Raw genomic sequence first — 25,637 nt, 5'->3', positions numbered from 1 at the left:
GGAAGGTTTTTTGGGTTAGTCTGGTAGGGTAAATCCTATTTAGAATGCAGGTTTAAATGGTATTGAATTGTGTTAGGTCGAATTAACAACATTATTATATAATGATTATATGTCTGTAAATATGCTGGGGCAATTTGACCAGCCAATGCTATGTTTTGGCTTAAATTCATCCTCTAAGAAAAACACTATATTAAGTGAAATGTGTGTTTGGCAGACCAAAGGATTGTGATCGACTACACTTCACAACTGATAGCAGACACTTGCATGGATATGAAACTTGGCTGTCTAGGTGTTAATAGTGGATATGGATAGATGGCATAGATAAACCACATGCATTAGTGTGTGTGCGGCCTACAGATATGGTGGATTTTGAAATCCATTAGAAAAATCATGTCACATCTCCTGCTGGAACCAGATGATATGATACTTAGATGAATCCAATCCTTCCCAAGATTTTTAGATGCAATAGAATTTACATTGGACCAAATGCAATTTCATTCCCCTAGCTAATATTCCTACCTTCCAAACAGCCCCACAAAGGGTGTTATCCTCCATTTAAAGAGCATTGTTTTGATTTGGTCATTTGTGTAGTTGCATTGGGTTCATCTAACAGGGTTGAAAAAAAAATAAAGACTAATCTAATCATCGAGTGTGCCATGCTATAGAACACACACACACACACCCAAAAACCTTCAAATTCAATATTTATGTAAGGGTCCAACCTGATGGTTATAACAACTTGTGTTTGGGGTATCATTTTCATGTTGTGATCGTTATGAATGGGTTAGCTTTCAACATAGACTATGGTGGGCCAGCACACTGCAACTAATTGTAAGTGGGGGTAAAATGGTCAATTGGTCAATGACAATGATATTGTTTCCTTAGAGCGATGTTATGTGATGAATCTTTGAAACAGAGAAGGTGTGCGTGTAATAATCCAAAATAACAAGGAAGGTATTTACAATCGTAATAAAACACAGGAGCTATTTACAATTTTCATTTTATATAAATTGAGACAATACAGTATATATACATCAATCGATCGATCGAATAATGTACAACTAACATGCACCATGGGGTGCCATTTAAAAGTCCTGTTCGGCGCCTTAGCAATTTAAATTCTTACAACCCTCAACCTGGCCCACCGTAGACTCCATCCCGAGCTATAGGTTCTGCAAATGCCAGTGGGCCACACTAGTAAGGCCTGTCCCCAATGTAGTTCCCCGGCGGATAATACTCACACGTGATGTAGCTAGCGCCGTTGTCGCAGATGATCTTGGCGCACCCCACGCGCTCCGTGGTGCGCCACACAATCTGGGTGTAGTGGGTGCAATCAGGCCCAGTGCATGAGTTGTTGGAGTAGTGGTACCATTGCTTCTCGTCCACCCATGCTGTGACTGCATCCCTTGCGGTCCACTTTCGCCCTTGCCCGATGAAGATGTTCTCGGTATAGTTTTGCGCCGGAGAGTGAACTAGAGCACAGTCGTGACGCCTTTGGTTCGAGTACACATGTGCGAATGCGGCTAGAGCAGGGTCCCACTTAAGTGGTGGGACGTGAACCGCTGTCCGGGCACTGTTGTGGGCCTCCATGAACTGTTTGATCAGGTCGGCCTTGTTGGCCCACGCATGGACGGTGCTGATTGAGCTAATCAAGAAGGTTAATGACAAAGATATTAAAAGGGTGGTCAGTTTCAGTGTAGGATAATGAAAGAAGCTCCTTTTGGGTTTTGTTTGTTGAGTGTGTGGTTGTGGTGGGGTGGTGGGCCTTGTTTAAATAGAGGCCTGAAATGGAGAGCTATAGGAGAGTAGAGGTTTTAGTTGCTTTGGAGCTAAGTATGGAAGGGTTTTTTTTGTAAAAGTTGAATTAAGAAAATGGGTCTGGGTTCATTTGATCAGGTGATTGAAGTTGTGTAACGTGGAAGAAATCTGGCCTTTGGATTGTCTGTTTTGCACTTTTGTGTGCGCGGGAGACGCTTCGCGTCTACTATTTGCTTTGTAGCCGTTTGCTTCGTTTGAGAGATTCGAATTTCACATTTGAAACATGAGATTTGAGTGGAAGAGATAGGCCCAGCGTACAAGTGAGCATCAGGTATATATTTCATCAATACACGCTTGAAAGATCAGAGCCGTCCATCAGATGAGGCCTGTTACGTGGGCGTGGTGGATGGAAATCAAAATAGTAAATTGATCAGGCGAGCCACATTTTATGAAAACTGAACGAATTAACGGGTAAAATAACTCGACCAAGTCCTTCTATGCCATCCATTTGTTCATAAAATTGCAGCCCATTGAGATGAGTTATTCCGAGCATCGAAATGGTGGGACCCACCTTGTGGACAGCTTGGATTTCACATCCACGTCGCACGTGGGCAGATATGGTGGCATGTACATGGACGTGTGGGCTTTGTATAGCTAAGGTATCTTGTATTGGTGTTTGCGATACGATCGATACTAGTTCCATGTAGGATAACAAGTGGCGATGGGGACCATGATCTGGTGGGCCACTACATCGAGCGGCCATAGTTCAAAATCACTTGGGGCACACCTTGCATTCACTTCTCTTTCTTACATACCTATATGGGAGCGGATTAGGTGTTACCCGGGTAACAGCTTAGTGGGTGTTCCCCTGACCGTGGGGCCCACCTTGATAAATGTGTGTTGTATATCTAAGCCGTTCATCAGTTTTTTCCTGCTCATTTTAGGGCATGGTCGAAAAAATGAAGCAGATCCAAATCTCAAGTGGACCACACCACGAGAAACAATTGTCATTGAAGGCACACCATTAAAAACTTCATAAGGGCCCATTGTAATGTTTATTTGCCATCTAATCTTTTGATAAGGTCACACGGGCCTGGATGAAGGAAAAAATACAAATATCATCTGGATGTAAAACTTTTGTGTCCCCCAAGAAATTTTAATGGTGGGAATTCAAACCTTTCGATGTGGTCTACTTAAGATTTGGATCTACTTCATATTTTGAGATCATAAATGATCTGAAAAAACTGATCGATACGTTAAGGTGGGCCCCACTTCAGGGAAACGCTTGCTAAGGTATTACCCTTTAATGGGTGTTTTCCTTACCGTGTGGCCAACGGTACTTAATCTGCTGCAGCGGATTACGTGTTACTCGGTAATACATTAACATGTGTTTCTCTAACCCTGGGCCCACCTTGATGAATGTATTTTATATCCACGCAGTTCATCAGTTTTTCTAGCTCATTTTAGGGCATGGTTCCAAAAATGAAGAAAATCTAAATTTCAAGTGGACCACACCACAGGAAAAGTTGTCATCGAACAGCCACCATTAAAAGCTTCATAGGGCCCAGTTTATTTACCATCCAACCTGTTTGTGTGGTTTGCTTGAGAATTAGATGTACCTCGTTTTTGGGCTCAAGCTCTAATATGATTCCGAAAAATGGATGGAATGAATGGATAAAACTATACATCATGGTGGGGCCCACAGAACTCCGACACCAGCTAGCTGGCTGGTGTTGGGGTTCACTAGAGAATCAATGTTACAGTGGTAGGACATTCCAGACCGTCCAATTGGTGGCGATCAAATGGACGGGTAAAATAAGGTCCAAATTTAATAGGCAAAATGGTTGTGATCCATCAAGAATGGGTCCATGATTTTGATGGGCTAGATTAACGTACGTATTAGTCCAGTGGATGAGCTGGGGCCGTTTAATTAAATGGTGCAGAATGCAAGCTAGTTTGGTACATTTTGTTTTTATTTCACTCTCTTGGGAGAAAATAAATGAGGCCGGCCCGTTTCTTCTACAGTGCGTGGGGCCCACCACCTCTGTCATATGGCATCCAAGCCGTACATTACGTAAGGCCCACCATGAAAGTCGAAATCCCTGAAAGATCCAACCATTGAGTGGGCACCATGTGTATTTGGATGTTTATTGGATGGTCGCGCGTGGACAGTTTTCTCACGTGAAAAATAGAAATTATCCAATCATACGTGGTGGTTATGAGGCAGGCAGCCTTGTTTTTCTCCCAGCATAGCTAGAGTTGGGGTAGAAACCAACCCGATCCGATGGATCCAACCCGATTCGGTAGATCCGACTCAATCCGAACCGAACCGAAGGCCTGGATCGATGCGGTTCGAGTATGATCAATCAAATCCCATTGTTCATCAGATTGAGTTCGGATCATGGTAAATCTGAACCGATCCGATCGGATCCAACCCGATCCAAATATTTATTTTATATATATATATATATATATATATATATATATATATAACCTAAGTATATATATAGTTTTATTTTATCTCTTTTACTTTTTACCCTACCCAGCAGCACCCACACCTGAACGGCCGAACCCTAAATCTCCAAAATCCCTAAAATCCCTCCCTCAATTTCCCCAAATCCCTAAAATTCCTAAAATCCCTCCCTCAAATCTCTCCCTCTCTCTTTCTCTACCCGAACGAGCAGTCATTTCGATCCGGCTACTTTCATATGTCTCTACCCGAACGAGCGTCACACTCGGTCATCTTGATCAAGCCACTCAGCAACACGGCTCACTCATCATCACTGTTCATCATCTCCATTCATCAAGTAGATATGTACGTTTCATTTATATATATATATATATATATATATAAATTTATCCTGTATTTTGGACTATTTTGGAGTGGTGACCCACCATTTTTATTTACAAATTTTCAAAAAATAAAATAAAAATCAAGACCGATCCGAACCGTACCCAATCCGATCCGACTCGGTTTCTCTGAACGAGTCGGACTCGGATCAGATTAGGCCAATAGTAGTCTAGATCGGATCAAGTCAGATGACCTGGACTCGGTCCCGGATCAGATTGAGTTCGGGTCATGCCATGTAAATTTCGAACCGAGTAGAGTTGGACCCAATTCGATCGAACTCGGTCTGATGCCCAACTTTAGCTCGAGAATGAGTTCTTTTTTACAAGTAGAGGAGATCGATGTAGAGCAGGAAGTAGACCTATTATTGTCATGAATTGAGCAAAAGAAGATTGAATGAAAGTGGACGTAGTCCATCAAATCTTACGCCGAGTCCTAGTGAGGCATGACGTAACTAGGCCTAGGCGTATTCAGATACAATAAATTCATTTTGGATTGAGAGAAATTATCATTCGAAGTGTGAACCGTAAATCAACTATAACTTTTGATCCGAGATGAGTTACAGGATACATAATTTATGAATTTTGACATGAACAAGCCATCTAAGGCCAATCGACCCCCATAAAAGGGTCACGTCACTCCGTTTCATGAGAATTTTAAATTGGAGGATCTCATTTATATCAGAATTTTAGTATCTGATGTCTTCTTAAGATTTGCTTCTTATTACGTTAGAAATCATCCTGCGTAATTAGATAAGGACTTGCTATTTTTAGTAAGTTTTACCATTTTGGGAAAGCTTTCGCTTATTCGCATTAGGATTCTTAATTAAGGCTATGTTATATTATTTAAAGCCTCGTAATCCCGTTTTAGAAACAAACTTCAATAAAATATTTCAAATTTCCTTATTTCTTGCAGATTCAAGAGTTATTACACCTTATGAGTCCAAGGTTCATATCATGTATAAGACATTGTTGGAATATTTGGTTGAATTAAATAAACTATTAGACTATTAAAAACCGAGAACCAAAAAAGAAAATAATTTTTGAGAAAGAAGACTTGTTAAATTGAGTCGAGCCGTGACGTGAGTCACTCGACTTGAAATCGAATTTGCTTCCCTTAGACAGCGTCCCAAGTGCAACAAGTTTCCAAAGCAATTGACCTCCAGGATACAACGACTATGACCCAATCCCAGCGGTGCACTTACTATACGCAGGCTCAAACCACTTACAATTTAACCCAAAAGTGCTGAGTTGACTCAACAATCAGAAAATCATAAACCATAATACAAAGAGAGTTTTATAAGAGAGGAAATGATTTTTTGTATGTTCAAATATGAATCGGAAGTCTTTATATAAACTCTAAAGTGGTGCATTAAGTACTCTTTTGAAAGGATTAGGTTCGTTGGGTTTAAACCCAACAGGTGCGACCAACTGAACGGACACATCTCTTTGGTTTAAAACAAAAGGCGTAAATGCGAATACACTCTCGCAAATAAAGTCCCCCGAATACTCATACACACAAGCCCACAGGAGTACACCTGCACCCACACCTGTGCCCAACCTGTCCCATCGCGCACTCGGCTCAGCTCGGCCCGTGCACGTTTTTAGTCAATGGTATAGATTAGAGCTATTGGCATAGACCCCTACAGGACCAAATTCACATGCCTCCTAAATGAGGCTTATACCCCAAGGTAAAAAGCCTATCTTATATACAAGATATTTTTCTTTGTTAAATCCGATGTGGAATAAAACCCATAACTCAAAATCAAAAGAAATTTCAAATATAGAGAGAAACCGAAATATTTGAAATTCTGATTTTAATGTTAATTTTGAAACAAAATACAATAGAAGCATATCCATCCTCTTCCCTTTTCATGCCCTTCCTTACGTCAAAATGTAGCTCATTCTTCTGCTCATAGCCTTTTATGAAATGCCAACTATAATGGACGAAGTGGATTCAACACATACCAACGGTGGGGCTCACAAACTATGGTGGGGCTCACAAATGATGCTCCTGTGATGTTAAGGATGAATGTTATGATTGTCATGTGTTAATGGTAGAGGTTGTCTTGTATCAAAGGTTGTAAGGCTTTATAGTGGGCCCCACCATGTGGTATGTGTCGAATCACTGGGTACATTTTCATCGAAATTTCATGAAAGGCCGTGATCCCAAGAATGAGCTGCATCCACTGATGAGGTGGAATAAACCACAAGAAAGCATTTGGCAGTAAATGATCACCTTTATCAATTATCAGGATTTATGAGCCATAGAAATTGTATCATACGTTGTGTTAGCATATTTTCAAAGAAATGATGGGCCATAAAGATATTGAAGAGATTACAAGTGCTGGCCACAGCATGCCTCGGGGTCCAAGCTACCGAGCTTCTGCGTTCTAGTGCTGGCGACGGCTCCAAGCAGATGCATTTTCATCGCCGGGATTTTTCAAAGGTTTTTTTTTTTTTTTTTAAATTTTTTTTTTTAAATTTTTTTTTTTTTTTTTAAAGTTCGGTAAACGTCAAACACGAGGAAACAACGTCAACGTATACCTCGGGTCATTTTGGTAAAAATCCACCGTTCTTCCTCTGCTTTTTCCGCTTTGTGTTTTTCCAACTGATGGCAGTGGCATCTTTTTCCAATTCTTTCACCTCTCCTTCTCATTACAGACTCGGATTTTCTCCGGAAAATCCTCTCCTCAATCAATCTCCGACCGTCCATCTCTCCATTACAAGAAATCTTCTCTAGTCATGAGAAGAAGTGCAGTTTCTCTCCCTCCGACTGTCTGCAAAGCGGTCTCTGTTAAGCCCCAAACAGATATTGAAGGGGTCAACATCGCTGAAGATGTCACGCAGGTAACGCAATTCAAGGAGTTTTAATTGAATTCGTGGAGATTTAAATTTGGGTTTCTTTTCTGATAGATTTCGATGAAATTGGACGATTTGAAGGGAACTTCCATCTGGGTTTCTTTTGTTTTGATCGAAATTAGAGTGGAAACGGGAGACGTACGGCATATTTCAAGAAACCCATGGAGATTTATATCTGTGTTTCTTTTATTTCGAATGAAATCAGAGCTGGAATGGATGAAGTTTGACATTTTCCTTGGAAAATTCATAGAGACTTGCATCTGAGTTTCTTTTCTTTTGATCGAATTTGTTTGATAATGGATAGTTTTTGATGATTTTGGACGAATTCAAGGGAATTTCAATCTGGGTTTCTTTTGTTTTGGTCGAAATCAGAGCTGGAATAGATGATCGAAATCAGAGCTGGACGAATTCAAGGTTGCTTGATAGTGAGCATATTTGGATAATTTTGGATGAATTCGAGGGAATTGTCATTGATTGAAATTAGTTTAGAAATAGAAAAGGCTTGAGCATAAATGGAAGTTTCTATATTTAGATTCAAACTAGAGTGGAATTTGAAAGAAGAAAAAAAAAGAAGTTTGACATTTTCTGAGGAAATGAATGGAAATTTCCACCTGGGGTTTCTTTTATTAACATTGAAGTTTGATCGACGGTAAATAGATTTTGATTATTTTGAGAAATAAAGGGAATGGCGATATTTTAAATAAATATATATTAAAAAGTTTGTGATTTTCTGTCAAATGTGTGAAAGTCTCCATCTCGAAGTCTTTGATTTTGATTGACAACTATTAAAGTGTATCTTCAATACTACAATCAAGGAACTACAATCAAGGATTCTCCAATCAAGGTCCAGCTCTCCCAACTACAATCAAGGATTCTCCAATCAATACAGCCATTGTTTCTATCTTTGGGTGATAGCCCTTTCATGTGTAATCTCTTTTATATACGTCTATACATAGGGATTAAAATAATAACAATCAGCAAGCTTTCTCCCAACTTTCTTTCTTCCTCTCTCTCTCTCTCTCTCTCTCTCTCTCTCTTCCTTAGTTTTATCTTGGTATCAAAGCAAGGTTGATAATCTATATTGAATCAACGTCAGGTGATATGATTTGATTTTTTTTTTTTCTTCGGTGCCAAGATCTAGTTGTTGTTTTTTAGTGATTTTTTTTTTTTTAATGGAGGACGACGGATCGTCCGTTGGAAAAACTGTTGTTGCACCTCTATCTTCTACGTAGCCCCTCGTAATTGAGAAAGAGAGTCCGACTCTCCAGATTACCACCGTCAAATTCGATGGTACCAATTACTTGACATGGGCAAGATCTGCGAAGCTCTATATTTCTGTACGTGGGAAGATAACATATATTACAGGGGCAGTTAAGGCACCAGATACATCAGACTTGGCAGCCGTTGAATGATGAGAATCAGCGAATTCAATTGTTATGTCCTGGTTACTTCATTCTATGAAGCCGAAGATTGGGAATACATATATGTTTCTGCATACTGCAAAACAGATCTGGGATCTTGTGCAGCGGACATATTCTCAGAAGAAGAATGCTTCCCGCATCGATCAGTTGAATGTGGAGACCTCCCAACTCAAGTAGGGGGAGAAGACCCTATCGGAGTATTATAATACTCTTCGACAAAGATGGGAAGAACTTGATCAATATCAGACCTTCGATTGGGAAAGCCCCAAAGATGGAGAGATTTTTTCAAAGTTTATTAAAGAGAAGTGCGTATATCAGTTCCTTGCAGGTTTGAACCCGGAATATGAGATTGCTCGTGTGCAGATTTTGAGTAGAAAAGATGATTTTCCACTTTTAGGAGATGTGTGTGCTTATATTTATTCCGAGGAAAATATGCGTTACTCTATGGGCCAAGAATGATCCAGCCTGGAGATAAAGCGGCAATGGCTGTAAACAGACAGGGTTGGAGAGCATTGGTGACACCTATAATATCATCGCCACCTGTGTTTCCTTCTCGCCCAAGCAAGAATCAGAAGAACTCCCAGCGTTTTTGTGACCATTGCAAGAAATATAGACATACCAAACAGTTCTGCTTTTTTCTTAATGAGTTTCCACAGAAAGGGCCTACCTTGCCACAAGCGAATCGGAGTGCATCCTCACCGTCCGCTCAGACTGCCTCTACTACTGAGATTCCGGTTCAGAATCATGCCCATCCTGCTGCACCATCTGATCGTGTTACTATATCTCGAGAATATTTGGATCGATTCCGGGTCCTAATGGCACAGTTTGTCGAAAAGACAGCTACCTCCACTTTTGCACAGTCAGGTACATTTGCTTCAGCGAACACTGTCTCCATTGTTCCTTCCCCATCCTGGATCATCAATTCAGAAGCATCTGATAATATGAGCGGTATGCATTCTCTTTTCCGTGCATATTCTCTTTGTTCTGGTAGAGATAAAGTTCGGTTAGCGGATAGATCTCTTTCTTCTATTGTAGGGAAAGGACTCATAAATGCTACCCCCTCTCTACTATCTCTGATGTGTTGCATGTTCCTCAACCACTGCCAATCTTTTATCTATCAGTAGCATTACACGGTCCTTGAATTGTAGTGTTACATTTTTTCCATTTTATTGTCATTTTCAGGATCTGGTAACGAAGAAAACGATTGGCAGTGGACGTGAAGCTAATGGTTTGTACATCCTTGATGATCCACAAACTCCAAGTGTGCTTCAACCATGTGCATTGCAGAGTCAGCTCATAGTAGCAAATAAACATCAGATTATGTTAAGGCATAACCGGCTAGGTCACATTTCCTTTTCATTTATAAAACATTTGCTTCCAGCTTTATTTTCTGATTAATCAGTTTCTGACTTTCAGTATGAAATTTGTCAATTGTCCAAACATTGTAGAACTACTTATCCCTTGAGTTCTAATAAAGTTAGTAGTTCTCCTTTTTCACTTGTTCATTCTGATGTTTGGGGACCCGCTCTTGTATCGTCTCTTTTGGGTTTTAGATACTTTGTGTTATTTATTGATGATTTCAGTCGTTGTACCTAGCTCTTTCTTATGAAACGTAAAGATGAAGTTTATTACATCCTAAAAAAATTTATTACCATGGTTCATACTTAATTTGATACAAAGATTCATGTGTTTTGTTCTGATAATGGAACTGAATATGCGAATTCTGGAATCCAAAAGTTATGTGAAGATCATGGTATTGAGCATCAAACATCTTGTGTTAGAACTCCACAACAAAATGGTCGTTCAGAACGGAAGAATAGGCATAGCCTTGATTTGGCTCGTTCTATCTCCATTGCGATGAACGTTCCCAAATTTTTTTAGTCTGAAGCTGTCTTGACAGCTTACTACATTATTAACCGCACACCTTCTAGTGTGCTGAATTTTCAAACTCCTTATTTTGTTTTTCGTCCTCGTGACACAAAATTTATTCTTCCACCCAAGATTTTTGGTTGTGTTTGTTTTGTGTAAGATTTGGGTCAGGAATGTTCCAAACTTGACCCAAAATCTCTAAAATGTATATTTTTGGGTTACTCTAACACACAAAAAGGATACAAATGCTATCATCCACCCAGTCGACAGAGGTTTATTTCCAAAGATGTTTCCTTTTTTGAAAATCAGCTCTACTATTCAGGTCCAGTTTCTTTGCAGGGGGAGTGGTTTGCCACTTGTCGTGACCATGATGTCCAACCATCACAGGTCCCTCTTCCTGTTGTCATCCCAGATCCGCCTTTATCCTCTCTAAAGTCTTCCATGTCACCTATGTCGGTTATACATCATGAACATACTACTGGTGACTTAGTTGTACATGCAGGACCACATAAGGACTTGTAGTTTTTGGAAGGAAGTCCTGCTTCACAACACTGTAACGTTTCTCCTGTATCAGATCAGTCCATGCCTTTCCCACCTGGTGAGCTAGAATCTTCTGATGTTCCTCCTCTTGCTTCAGACCTTGAGATTCTCATTGCTTTACGAAAGGGTAAAAGACAAATTTCTACTAAATATCCTTTATCTGATTATGTCACATATCATGCTATGTTACCATCTTATCGTGCGTTCTTAGCTTCTATCTCTTCTGTCACGATTCCCTCTACTGTCCGTGAAGCAATGTCTGATCCTAAGTGGAAAGCTGCAACGGAGGAAGAAATGAGAGCTTTGACTCACAATGATACTTGGGAACTCGTGTCATTACCCAGAGGGAATAAGGTAGTTGGGTGTCGTTGGGTGTTTACAGTTAAACATAATTCAGATGGTACCGTGAATCAGTACAAAGCACAGCTGGTTGCAAAGGGGTACGCACAAACCTATGGGATTGATTATTATCAGACCTTTGCTCCTGTTGCAAAGATGAATTCCATTTGTGTCTTACTATCCTTGGTTGCAAATAGTGATTGAGAACTTCATCAATTGGATGTTAAAAATGCATTCCTTTACGGGGATCTTCAAGAATAGGTGTATATGACTCCTTCACCTAGTATCTCGTTTCCTGGCCATGAAGGGCAAGTCTGTTTCTTAAACAAATCCCTATATGGACTTCGCCAATCTCCTCGGGCTTGGTTTGACCGATTCAGTGGGGTGGTTATTGGTTTTGGATATCGACAAAGTGTGACAGATTATACTCTTTTTATTAGACGCATTGGTGATAGTTTTACTGCTCTTATTGTCTATGTTGATGATATAGTTATCACTAGAAATGATCCAATCACCATTCTGGAGTTAAAGTCTTATCTTCGACATCACTTCGAGATTAAGGACCTTGGCCCTCTGAAGTATTTTCTTGGCATTGAAGTTGAAAGATCAAAGTCAGGTATTTTTATCTCGCAACATAAATGTCTTGGATCTTTTACAAGAGTGTGGCAAATTGGGATGTCATCCAGCTAATACACCTATTGAGCAAAACCATAAGTTGGGTGATGTAGAAGGAGAGCCCCTTGTAGATGTCTCACAGTATCAACGTCTAGTTGGGAAGCTAATTTATCTCTCCCGTACTAGACCTGATATTACTTATGCTGTAGGAGTTGTTAGCCGTTTTTTGTATGCTCCTCGCTCAATTCATCTTGAGGCGGCCTTTCGTATTCTTCGGTATTTGAAGGGTTGTCCTGGAAAGGGTCTAATCTTTCGTAAACTAGGCCAGATCAGTTACCGATAGACGTTCTACATCAGGATATTGCACTATATTGGGTGGTAATCTTATTTCTTGGAGAAGCAAAAAGTAGAGTGTGGTTGCTCGCTCTAGTGCCGAGGCCGAGTTCCGTGCCATGGCACATGGTATTTGAGAGATGATCTGGCTATAGAAACTGTTGCAGGAATTAGGAGTTGATGTTCCAACTCCAACAACTCTGTATTGTGATAATAAAGCGGCGATTAGCATTGCTCATAATCCAGTACACCATGACCGCACAAAACATATTGAAGTTGATCGTCATTTTATTTGTGAGAAGCTACTTTCTGGGAAGATTTGTATGGTGTTTGTTCCTACGACCGAACACCATGCAGATATTCTCACCAAAGCAGTTGACACCATTCAGTTTCAGTTTGCGCTATCCAAGCTTGGTATGCTCAATATCTTCCAACCGGCTTGAGGGGGAGTATTAAAGTGTATCTTCAATACTACAATCAAGGATTCTCCAATCAATACTACAATCAAGGATTCTCCAATAAAGGTCCAGCTCTCCCAACTACAATCAAGGACTACAATCAAGGATTCTCCAATCAATACAGCCATTGTTTCTATCTTTGGGTGATAGCCCTTTCATGTGTAATCTCTTTTATATATGTGTATACATAGGGATTAAAATAATAACAATCGGCAAGCTTTCTCCCAACTCTCTCTCTCTCTCTCTCTCTCTCTCTCTCTCTCTCTCTCTCTTCCTTAGTTTTATCTAAAACAAAGTCAAAACTTGACCTTTTGTTTTAATTCTAAAAAAATTTCATTGAAATTTTCATGTAGGTTTCTTTTAATGCGAGTGAAAAAGTTTGAAAATAGATAAAAATTGACTTTTGATGAAAAAATTCATGGAAGTTTCTGTTTGGGTTATTTCTTTCCCAATAGAACTTTGAGTGAAAATAGACAAAGTTCAAACTTTCTTATGATAAATTCATGGAAGTTTTCATCTGTGTTTTATTCTTTTTTTGATCAAAATTCGATATTAATATAGACAAAGTTTGACATTTTTTACAAATTCATGGAAACGTCCATCTGGGTTCTATATTTTGATTAAAATTTGAGTGAAAATTGGTAATGTTGCGTTTATTTCAGGCAATTCATGGAAATTCCTCTGGTTTTCTTTCTTGAGCTATATTTTATAATAGAAATTTTAGAATTTTTTAATGAGAATAACACACTTAAGAAATGATTAAGTTTTCTAAATGCATTGACAATGCTTTGCAACAGCTTATAGGGAAGACACCGATGGTGTATCTGAATAATATTGTGAAAGGTTCTGTTGCAAAAATTGCTGCCAAGCTTGAGATCATGGAACCATGCTGCAGTGTTAAGGACAGGCAAGAGATTTATATTTATTTTGATTTCTTTCTGGATGATTTGGACAACCACAAAAATACAATGTCTTTTGTTCAACCTTTTTCTTCAGGATAGGTTACAGTATGATCGCTGATGCAGAAGAGAAGGGACTTATAACACCTGGAAAGGTAAGAAAAGTCATAGTTGCAGGTCTTCTGTATGTCTATTTTAGTTTCCATTTAAAATTTTTCCTCCCAGTTTAATAATAGAAGGATCTTAAGAGTTCTAGTTTTTTTGTGTCAATGCAATACATGCTTGGATCTCTGACTCCTAAGTCAGGTTTCCAGTTTGTCCAAGTGGGTTCCATGGTCGATCATGGTTCTAAATGTTGGTTTCGGTCGGCATGTTGGCCCAACGGAAAAATGATATGATACGGCATCGGGTATCGGTATCGGGGCCGTATCGGCTTGTATCGGTCATTTAAAAAAGCCGGGGCGCGTAGGGGGTGGGTGGTTATCCAAGAATCTTATTTGTATTTTAACCATGTATTCAATGATGTATCGAACCATTCTTTTATAAGAATGTTGTCTGTCGATTTGACTTGTTGAAGTTCAACTAAATGGGTCTTAATTAAACACAAATCAAGCATGATTCGGTGAACGATGGCCTATTACATTGAAATACAACAAAAAGAAGTTGAAAATATACAATAGAAAGTAAAGGTTTATCCTTCTTTCCGATCTTTCCCATAATGGTCCACTTCACTTTGATTTGTCGATTCCCATTTAAATTTTTTGTTTTGATTCCAAAATAGGTCTAGATCTAGCTTAAAATAAGTTTTTAAGCATCTTCCATCTTTTAAATGCGAAAAAGAAGAGAAGACGTGAAATTTTGAAAGAAAAAAAATAATAATATATATATATATATATGTATATATCAAAATTGGGCTTTTATAGGCGTATCGACCTGTATCAGCCGATGCGGGCTGATATGGGTCAATTTTTTCGTATTGGACTGATACAACCCTGTATCGCATATCGGCTCATGCCGATGTGGGTGTATCGGCCGATAAGATAATATCGATATTCATATCCATGTGGTCAATGTTCCATGCTATTGATCTGATGACTCCGCCATTGATTTGGGATAACCCAAAGAATTCCAGATTGGAAGATCCTAATCGTCCACTTTTTTGGCCTTTTTTGCTGTTCTATTTCATAACCATCTATTTTACATGCCACCAATGGAAGGGTAAGGAACTTAAGATTGTCCTATTGAGGAAAATTTTGGGCAATTGTCCATCCACCATGGGGTCCATCAGATCAACATTCTAGGCCACCCAACCATAGGCTTCTTTTCTGCAAACTCAAAACCCAATGATATCTTGTGTAACCTTGGGCAAGTATCTTATACTTCATGATGTGTAATGCTGATACCTTCACTTCTTCGTGTTTAAATTTGAAGATGGAGATAGCTTAGGGATAATGCCAAAAAAAAAAGAGCAAAGTTTATTAGTTATTTAGTTTTGAGTATTTATGTGTGCATGATTCTCTACTTCTCTTGGCTCCTCAATGAGAGATTATGTTTCAGGAGAGAGAGAGAGAGAGAGAGAGAGAGAGAGAGAGAGAGAGAGAGTAACCAAGGAATTCCATAATGGCAATGGTGGCTGTTACGCCACCAGTTATGAAACAGGCCATAACAGCTATTACACTTTTTAAAAAAATAAAAAATAAATAAAAAATAAAAAAATAAAAATAAAAATCTGTTTTAGCCTTGTTACAGGCCATTATGTTTTGGCTCTGTAATGTTTAACAGTTACCACCATTACCGTTACATAATGGCCATTACGTGACCGTTTTGGCCTTGAGAGTAACACATCCACACCCACACACATCTCTACTATATATGTATGCTAGGAGCAGTGGACATTTTTTCATATCTAAGTAGTCTTAGGAGGGCCGTGGCCTTTGAGATTTTATGGGCCATTAAATGAGATTTACAAAATAGATGAGGGTATTTATGGAATTTTGAGAATTTGCATGCTTATAAATCGACGGCTTGGATTTTACCTGCTTCTTCCCACTCCTTTTTGTGCATGACTCCCATGTCTAGCATCCTTTCCCTCCATTTTTTCTCTTCCCTCTGAAATCCTCCCCCGATTTCTCTCCTTTCTACTCTCCACAACAGTACACTAATAACACACGCGCACATACAAGTATTTTTTCCAAAGTTTCATATTACTTTTTCTAGAGTACTTTGGTGGAATCAACAAGCGGAAACACGGGAATCGGTCTTGCATTCATTGCCGCCTCAAAAGGATATAAGCTCATCTTAACAATGCCAGAATCAATGAGCTTGGAAAGGCGAGTTCTGTTGAAAGCATTTGGAGCAGAGCTTGTTATTACAGATGCAGCTAAGGGTGCAAAAGGATCAATTCAAAAGGCCGAAGAGATTTCTAAGAAAACACCGAATGCGTATGTACTTCAGCAATTTGACAACCCTGCAAATCCTAAGGTAAAAGCATAGAACTGGCAGATGCTTCTCTGTTTCTTGTCAAGGGAAAGAAAAATAAAAAATAAAAATCAGAGAATCCGTTCTTGAGTATTAGTGTTCATGGGTTTGGTGCAGATACACTATGAAACAACTGGTCCAGAAATCTGGGAAGATACATGTGGCAAGGTGGATATGTTTGTTGCAGGGATTGGAACTGGTGGAACTATTTCTGGCGTTGGCCGTTTTCTGAAAGACAAAAATCCTAACATAAAGGTATAATATGATGATGTATTTTAAGGTTGCGAGAGGCTCAAGGAACTATTATAAGGCTGGCCCACCATGAGCTGAGTTGGTTGCGGCCTTTCCAGGCCAGTTACATAAATGTCCAAATAGGACAGTGATGTAGGGCCTATTTCCTCTAAAAGCTTGAACTGATAGAGCATGGCGAATCAATCCCTTTATCTCATAGCCCATGCCCCCACATCCCATGGTTTAGGACCTCAGCCAAACCCCCATTGTAGGCCCCACTTCACATGGATTCTGCTTCACATGAGCCACCCACCTCACACGGGTGGGGCCTGCCTCACACAAGCCGCCCACCCCAAGTATGCCCTTACATCCCACAGGCCACCCCACTCAAGCCCAATGTGAAAATGCCCCTGCATTAGATAGGCTGGGCCAACTTGTCGGGCCTTTAGGGCCCTTGGAGACACATTGTTGACTGTCAGCTGTGCAGAATACCTGCAATGTTCGTTTCCTCAAAAACCAATCGAATTTGTTGTTGGGGTCTCTCATATTTGTTACCTAAATCATCGAGTGAGTCCCAAACCGATGATTGTAGGTGGCACCCAAACACAAATATACAAGCAGCAAGATGGACATATTTGTTGTGGGGAGTGCAACTGGTGGAACTATTTCTGATGTTTGCTCATTTTCTTTAAAAATAAAAATAAAAAAATCAAAATCCTATGTTTGGTCATTTTCTGAAGGGGAAAAAAATTCCTAACATAAGGGTATCATATGACGACACATTCTAATGTTGCAAGACTTGATCGAGGCCTTTCTGGCCCATTTGGCAAGTACTAGGACAGGCTTGTGAACTTGTCTGGACTTTAGGGGGCTGGGCCTATGGACTGGCAAGAGCTGTCCCAACCAGTTGCAACACAAACTTTTTGCCTAAAATCACTTCGTAGATTACTGGATATTTTAGTTCTGGATTGTTGGGTTGTGGAGTTTCGTATATTTAGCCCTTTCTTTATTTCTCGCATACGCGGTGATGTTCCAGATTATTGCTGTGGAGCCTTTGGAAAGCAATGTACTTTCAGGGGGAAAGCCTGGTAAAAGCAAAGATGAATGTTTGGATGTTTTCTCCTCAGATAATCATGCTTTTAGGCAGTTTATGCTTTTGTTCTTTCTTTCTTTCTGACTTGTGTCATCTCAATCACTCAGGTCCACATAAGATTCAAGGTATTGGAGCAGGTTTTGTACCTGGAAATTTAGACCTTGAAGTTGTTGATGAAGTCTTAGAGGTATGATTTTCTTCCACCCTTATTTATTCCTTATGTCCTAGAGCAACTCATTGCCTACTTATTCTATTTAGGGGTCATTTAGCAGCGTGGATTTGGATTTTCAATTACTAATCCAAATCCTGGATTTTCACACCTGGATTTGGTAGCCTGGATATTCAATCCTGTGGATTTAGAAGTTTATGTTTGGCAGCCTGGATTTTGACTTAAGGGGGCCTTAAAAGAGAGGCGAGGCAATTATGACAGTTGGAGAGGATTGAAAATCCAGGATTTTTCACCCCTTCTTTTCTCTTGGATTTAAAAGGGGCCCTTTTAGAGGATTTTCAATCCAAGTTGGATTTGATATCTAAGATTTTGGGGAGTCCAAAACATGGTTTGGATTGAAAATCCTAGATTCCAATGCCTAACTGCCAAAAATCAGTGTTGCCAAACGATCTGTAACCAGGTTACAGTGCCCACCATCAACATTGCTTCTTTTCTATGCCGTACCAACATTGCCACAATTCGCAAAGAAACTGTTGTGCTTGCTTTTTTTACTGCTATATTTTCTACATTTGTATAAAACTTCTCGTACATCACTGAGTTAATTGGTTTGCCTAGGTACTGAGTACCTAGTCCCAAAAAGCCCTGGGTTTAGAATGCAAAGAGGAAAATACAATGTTCAAAATGGCGTTTTTGGCTCGGTGAATGACCATAAATTTTATCATACATGATTTAGTAATATGTCACTGATAATCGGCCTCAAAGGTAACTTTCTACATAGGGCATCAAAAGCTTTTAACATGCAGAATAAGAATTTATTCTAAAATTTCATGTTTATGTATTGGTGAAAGTTGGGTTCCTTTACAAAATTGCCATGCCATGCCATGCTTGCCACATTACAGATTAGAGCTCCAACTTGGGTTTGGGTCAACCTGAAACCAACTGACCCAACCTGAGTTGGGCTTGGGTTGGGTCTGGTTGTCATGGTCGGCATGGTCGGGTTAGGGTTAAAACCCCAACCTGATATCAATTTGGTTGGGTTTGGGTTGAACAAATTCGAGTCAGATTAGGTTTGGTTGGTATATTTGGGTTGGGTTGGGTTGGGTTGGGTCAGTTTAGTGTTGAGCATAGATGAATCCGGGTTGGGTTCAGGTCAGGGACCTCAGATAGGAATTTGGGTTGGGTCAGGTCCACTCTAGTCCAGTTCGGGCTTGGGTTGACCCTTAACCCGCCCTGATGAGAATCTACTGGAATTTCATGTTCTTGTATTGGTGAAAATTGGGTACCTACCAAATTGTCATGTTATACAATGCTTCTCATGATACAGATATCAAGTGATGAAGCTGTTGAGACTGCTAAGCAATTGGCTCTCCAAGAAGGCTTGTTGGTAAGTATTGTCTTCAAATCATTTGTATGGGTTTACAATGCATTCTAGTTCTGTTTGAATGGATAGACACTCACATGCCTACACACCAATCATCTGCATCTAGATGCATGCAACCATATGTCATAAGTCAATTAAATGACACCGGAATTGCATAATCTTGGGTTCATTTGAAAGATAACTCAATAGGCTATCAAATAGGACCAATTTCATGTCATTATGAAATCTTTTATGCCCAAAAGTGGCCCAACAAAAGAGAGATGAAAAACGCAAAAAAGGAAATTATTAAATACACTAACCTTAATAAGTAACTAAAACAAATAAATCTTAGAAATATAATGACCATTCAATTAATCCTCTCAGCCCTGCCATGTTATTTGGGTGTTCATTTCATCAGATTGATCATCAAACCACGAATCTGGTCCAAATTGTCAATCAAGACAATTTTGAATGGTTGGATTCTTCAGATCTTGATCAATATGCTCGTGTGGCCATTCGGTTACATCATCTATCCTAAGTGATAATGAGAATCGTGAGGATGGAAAATTTTCCACCTGTAATGGTTCAAAAGATAAATGAGGTTGGAAACATAGATATGATATAGCTATCTTACTAGAGGGTACTTTTGGTAATTAGGCATGAACTTTGCAGTGGTAGGATGCTGTCCACTGCCTCTCTCCTGCGAGAAAATAGAAAGGGCCAAAGAAACTTCGTTAGAATCTGCTAAAGGATGACGATTTATAAGCAGACACAATGACATCATGCATGGCAATATTGGTACCTCAATCCAAACCGTCCAAATCATTGGCCATAGTATAAGACATATATCCCAGAAATCACAAGGTGATCCTAATGTCCGATTGGTAGCCTTCAAATGAATGGTTACTATGAAAATTTTTCAATGGTCCAAATTTGACAAATTGTTCAATAATAAGAGATCAAGATTGTTCAATATATTTCGAATATTGTCTCTGCCCCATCTACAAAGATGTAATTTGGACGATTAGGATTGTGTTACATATGTTCCAAGTGTACAATGCATACGTGTAGAAGAATGAACAATCATAATCTACCAGTGCTAACACGGAAAGCTGATGCCCCCAGGCCTGGGCCAGGCAAAATCCATATCTTGAAAGGCCTAACCCGACCAGTTCAAAATCCAAGCATGAGCCAACCCCAGGCCCTCCTGTTGCCAGGCCTGCACATGTCACTCTTGCCTTTTTCTTGTAGTATTTGATGAGAATGTCATTTACTTGTGCTCAAGCTGCTAAACATATTTACGATGTGAGGGCAGGTCAAGTTGGCATTGTTGTGAGAACTTATTCTTATATTATTGAGATTGAGGAAAATGCCTTATATCTTTCTAGCCTGTTTGGATTGGGCGCAAACTAGGAGAATGCAAGGGAATGAAAAATTGTGGTATGAGTAGACGGAAACTGGCATTAACACTAGGGGAAGCAAACCTTTCCGCATTTGTTTGTTTTGGTAAACAGAAGATCAGGAAAATGCTTTGCATTTGCTTTTAGGGCGTGTTTGGCCAGATGGATCCCATGGGATTAGGAGGGATGGGATGGTAAAATCCCGGGATATGCCAAACGAGCCAAACAGACTTGATGAACTTGTCCCGGGATATAGCAAACTCATGGATCTTAAACCAATCCACTGACATCACCATGATTACCTCAAAATTGATCCCATCCCTCCTAATCCTGTTCAATCTTGCCTGGGGCGTGTTTGGTTGGACGGATTGGAAGGGATTGGAAGGTAAAATCCTAGGATATGTCGGGCGTGCCAAACAGACTCGGTGAACTAGTCCCAGGATATAGCAATCCCCACTAACACCACCATCATTACCTTAAAATCCATCCCATCCCTCCTAATCCCTCTTAATCCACCCGGCCAAACCGGCCCTTAGGGCCCGTTTGGTTGGGCGGATGGTATCGAAAGGGATTGGAAGTTAAATCCTGAGATTGGCCGAGCGTGCCAACCAGACTGGGTGACCTAATCCTGGGATATAGCAATCCCATGGATCTTAAGACAATCCACTGACAACACCATCATTACCTTTAAATCCCATCCAATCCACCCTAATCCATTCAAATTTGCCTGGTACATGTTTGGTTCAAGGGATTGGAAGGGATGGGAAGGTTTAATCCCGGGATTGGCCGGGCGTGCCAAACAGACTCGATATAGCAATCCCATGGATCTTAAGACAATCCACTGACAACACCATCATTACCTTGAAATCCATGCCATCCACCCTAATACCATTCAATCCCTTCCAATCCACCCAGCCAAATGGGCCCTTAGGGCCTGTTTGGCTGAACCGATCCCACGGTATTAGGAGGGATGGGATCCCGATACCCCGGGATATGCATGACGAGCCAAACAGACCTGGTGAACTTGTCCCGGGATATAAGCAATCCCATGGAGCTTAAAACAATCCACTGACATCACCATCATTACCTTAAAATTAATCTCATCCCTTGGTAGGACGGATTGGAAGGTAAAATCCCGGGATATACCAGGCATGCCAAACAGACCCAGCGAACTTGTCCTGGGATATAGCAATCCCATGGATCTTAAACCAATCCACTGACACCACCATCATTACCTTAAAATCCATCCCATCCCTCCTAATCCCATGGGATTTGCCCGGCCAAACAGGCCTTAAAGTTTTGTGAATTGCAATCCCACAAAGGGAAACCTTTTTATCACATAAATTCCCATTTAAAATGTCACATCAGAGAGGAACTCCTTTTCCTCCATTTGACTTTTTGAAAAAAAAAAAAAGGTTGTACTCTTTTGTTGAGGAGGAGAAAGCAAATGCAAACAGTTTGTTGCAGCAATGCAAAGTGGTTGCATTACCTAGTTTTCATTCTATCCAAACATACTCTTCATGTATTGACCATCTTGCCTCTCTTTATTTTGTGGACTCGCATGCAAAACCATACAGTTGAGTTGTAGTGCTCCATCATCGGCAGTGTCTGCAATTTCCCAGTTCTATTAGGCCAAGTTGGTGAGAATATTGATGGCTTCATAAAAGGAATTTCCTGTGTCGCTCTCTTCATTGACTTCATTGTGATTTTCTTTTACGGGATCAGAGCTTGGACTTGAACTTGAGCACAGCCAAACTGAGTAGACTGGTTGAGTACTGAGTGAATCAATGAGTTCCCGATAGTGACTGTAACTGGATCGACGAAATGGCATGTTTGTTTCTTTTTCATTCAACCTGAAGATGCTTGAGCTGAGGACGAGAAATGGATGCATACTCATATTTGCAGATGCTTTTTCATATTGCGTGTCCACACATCAGTATCGATGCATGCAAACACATGCATGCTGGATGCTAGATGCACATGGATGTATCATGGATTTTATTTTATTTTTCCTTAAGTGATGGAATCTTGATATCTTTATCTAGGTTGGTATTTCCTCTGGAGCGGCGGCTTCTGCAGCTATCAAGGTTGCAAAGAGACCTGAGAATGCAGGAAAACTTATAGTGGTACGTATCAATGTTTCTTCGACTCTTCGTTGAGAGTGAATGTGAACTTTCTGTCATCTCTGAGAGGAGAAGCAGTCAGGAAGGATATATATAACTGAAGCTCACTATCGCATCAAAGGTCAAAGCCTTGTATGCCTCTGGCTCAAGTGGCTTGAACCCACAACCATGATCTGATTATCTTAATCTAAATATATATGAGTGATTACATGGGTCCTTATGATACATCAGTACACAAGCCATGTCCTGGCATTCCCGGTGGAGCCTATAGTTTCATGATCCATGACCATCTATCTGATAGGAGATATTGTGGATGAGGATTCCCCAAGAATCTTCTAAACTGAGAGCATATAACCCTTGGGCCAGTGGACTACCTAGATGGTAAAGAAAAACAACACATCAATGGTTAGGAAAAAGGCCGTGGATGAAACTTCCACTCAGAGAGAGTTACTTATTTCTCTATGTAGTCGAATTGACTGTTTAGCATCTGTTGTGTTTTTTTTTTTTTTTGCTTGCTTGCTTGTCTAAAGATACATTCATTCCTTTCTTGTGAAATTGCAAAGGATCTTAGAAATCAAAAGTGGGCAGGATCAATCTGAACAGTAAAATCAGATTTTGTAATTAATAGGTTTGTAAGTACCAAAAAAAAAAAAAAAAAGAGCTCAAAATTGTCGGAAATAAGATAAGACCAGCATGTGCTCTGCATTCTCCATTAAACGTCAGCAAGTCTGGGACATTGCATGGGATTTCTGTTGTAATAAACCATGTAGACTGGCATGGAAAATAAGGGTGTGTTTGGATTTGAAAAATCTAAGGGAAAAATGTGGAGAAAAATCAACAACTGTTTGGATAGCGAGTGGAATCCTTAGATTCATTAGAGAAAAGTCGCCTAGTTTCTTGTGCCCAAGAATCCTTGTTGTGGACAAGTGTAATGATTACTTTGTAGAATCCACATATCAAACAGTCCAAGGAAAACAATTCCCTTTTCGCATAGATTCCATGGATCCAAGATTCTTGTTATTTTACCTGCAATTTCATTTCATCACCCTTAGGTCCATAAGATAGCTGATTTTTGTAACCATTAACAATCACGACAGTTGAATCCTACCAACCTTAAACATTCCCTTAGGCCCAAAGTCAGGTTGGGCCATTCATATGGTAGACCACATGTGTTAAACATGGAGGATTGCCATTTTTCTCAATGCCCGTTCATGTCATGCACGTTCGTCTCCCATGATGAAGGGCACGGATCTTGGTGCATGCTATGTGATACAATGGCATTTGTTGCTGTAAGGCCGCATCTCTATCTTATTCATATGCCTCTGCATTCCCATTTCATCTCTCCTCATGTGCACTGCACATGTACATACAAACATTCACATGCACCAACATGCATATACAACATATGGGGTCCAATTGAAATTGTAGTCTGCAAATCGTAGGAATTTAGAAGCTGGTAGATATAGTCATACAGCACGTGTGTGGAGCATATGCATGACCTAGGCAACCATGCACTATAATTGATGTGCATGCGTACTTGGGCTCTTGCTATATTTATACAACAGCATTGGTTGAGTTTTAGTTTTTTATTTGAGTTCTGTTCTTGTTTTCATTGTCAACATTAATCCAATTGCAGGTTGTGTTCCCAAGCTTCGGTGAAAGGTACCTCTCCACTGTTCTTTTTCAGTCGATTAGAGATGAATGTGAGAAAATGCAGCACGAGCCATGAAAACTATTCAAATGAGCCACTATTACATGTGAAGAAAAGGTCATATGCTTTTTTGCTTTTTGTTTTTTGTTTAGATTGGGGGCAAACTAGCGGAAGAAAAGGGAATGTAAAAGTGTGACATAAACAGGTGGTAAACTGATATCTGGGCGAGGAAGGAAACCGTTTGCACTTGTTTGTTTTGCCATAGAAAATTCTTGGAAAATACTTTTCTTTTGCATTTTCCGGTGTCTGGATTATAATTTTTAAAAAGAAACCTCTTTTTCCTCTAATTTTACTAGATAAATGTCATATCAAAGAGAAACCTCTTTTTCTCAGTATTGAATTTTTTGAAGGAAAAAAAAAAAGTTTTACTTGCTTATTATGGAAAGAAAATTCATTTTCCTTTCCTTTTTATGTTTCTTAAATAGAGGAAATGTCATATCAAAGGAAATTATTCGCTTTTTTTAATTTTTTTATTTACTCTAATCCAAATACACCCTTTATCAAATATCCCTATTTACTACATTGACTAGTGATTTAATTTGTGGTATAACTGGTTACAAAACAGGATGTATTTTATTGAGGCTGTTTTACATATGGCTTTGTCCTACAAAATGACAGAGCCTCAAGAGAAGGAAAGATAGCCAAATGAGAAGAGGGGAATTATATGATAGCCTCTTTTCTACCTTACATGTGGCATGAGGAATGGTGGATCAGGCTTGTTGAACTTGTGGGCCCTCCCAAAATTTAGGGTTCAAAAATCACACAAATTGGATGGGGTACAAGTGTCCGATTGGTGACTTTTGGGATGGATGTGAAATGAAGGTCTGGGCAACTTTTGACATTTACTCGGGGAAAGAGAGTTGAAGCTAGGCCTAGAATTTTCTAAATAAGTGGATGGTCTTATAAGTGCTATTATGTTTAATGCACATGTTATATCTGGTTTGTCAAATTTCATCTTGTCAAGACAACTTAGCATAGTGTTCTTCAAGTTAAAGACAAGCTCATGTTCAAGTTGAAGTCTAGCTTATGTTTAAGTTGAAGTGAAGCTAAAATTCAAGTCATGTGGATCAAGATGGAAAGTTCGCCTTTAAGTTCAAGTTCAAGCTCTACAAAAAATGCTAGTAGAAGATC

The 25,637-nt window shown here is 39.7% G+C and overlaps 1 protein-coding gene and 1 long non-coding RNA gene across 2 annotated transcripts in view; both read left to right on the top strand.

Annotated features, from left to right (window-relative positions):
* The window catches only part of LOC131240199 (uncharacterized), a 96,013-nt gene extending 93,973 nt beyond the window's left edge, over window positions 1-2,040 (top strand). The window contains exon 2 of the long non-coding RNA XR_009168649.1: window positions 1,696-2,040. This is a non-coding gene — a long non-coding RNA (uncharacterized LOC131240199). The remainder of the gene's footprint in view (window positions 1-1,695) is intronic.
* Window positions 2,041-7,128: 5,088 nt separating this feature from the next.
* Window positions 7,129-24,741, top strand: LOC131240198 (cysteine synthase, chloroplastic/chromoplastic-like). The gene is made up of 10 exons (XM_058238309.1): window positions 7,129-7,455; window positions 13,840-13,949; window positions 14,039-14,096; window positions 16,159-16,422; window positions 16,537-16,674; window positions 17,687-17,738; window positions 17,851-17,930; window positions 19,237-19,296; window positions 22,718-22,798; window positions 24,432-24,741. Exons 1-10 carry the CDS (start codon window positions 7,351-7,353, stop codon window positions 24,522-24,524), a joined length of 1,041 nt encoding a protein of 346 aa, XP_058094292.1. The 5' UTR covers window positions 7,129-7,350; the 3' UTR covers window positions 24,525-24,741.
* The last annotated feature ends 896 nt before the right edge of the window (window positions 24,742-25,637 follow it).

This window comes from Magnolia sinica, chromosome 3, assembly GCF_029962835.1.
Source record: "Magnolia sinica isolate HGM2019 chromosome 3, MsV1, whole genome shotgun sequence".
NCBI lineage: Eukaryota > Viridiplantae > Streptophyta > Magnoliopsida > Magnoliales > Magnoliaceae > Magnolia > Magnolia sinica.
The sequence above is the reverse complement of the archived record's forward strand: the minus strand, read 5'-3'. Positions and strand labels throughout refer to the sequence as shown.

Bases quoted from the DNA above. Each gene is read 5' to 3' on its own strand.
- LOC131240198 (XM_058238309.1), top strand. From the start codon at position 7,351: ATGAGAAGAAGTGCAGTTTCTCTCCCTCCGACTGTCTGCAAAGCGGTC. The intron at 7,456-13,839 runs GTAACGCAATTC...GCTTTGCAACAG, and splicing joins TCGCTGAAGATGTCACGCAG to CTTATAGGGAAGACACCGAT. The intron at 16,675-17,686 runs GTATAATATGAT...GTGATGTTCCAG, and splicing joins ACAAAAATCCTAACATAAAG to ATTATTGCTGTGGAGCCTTT.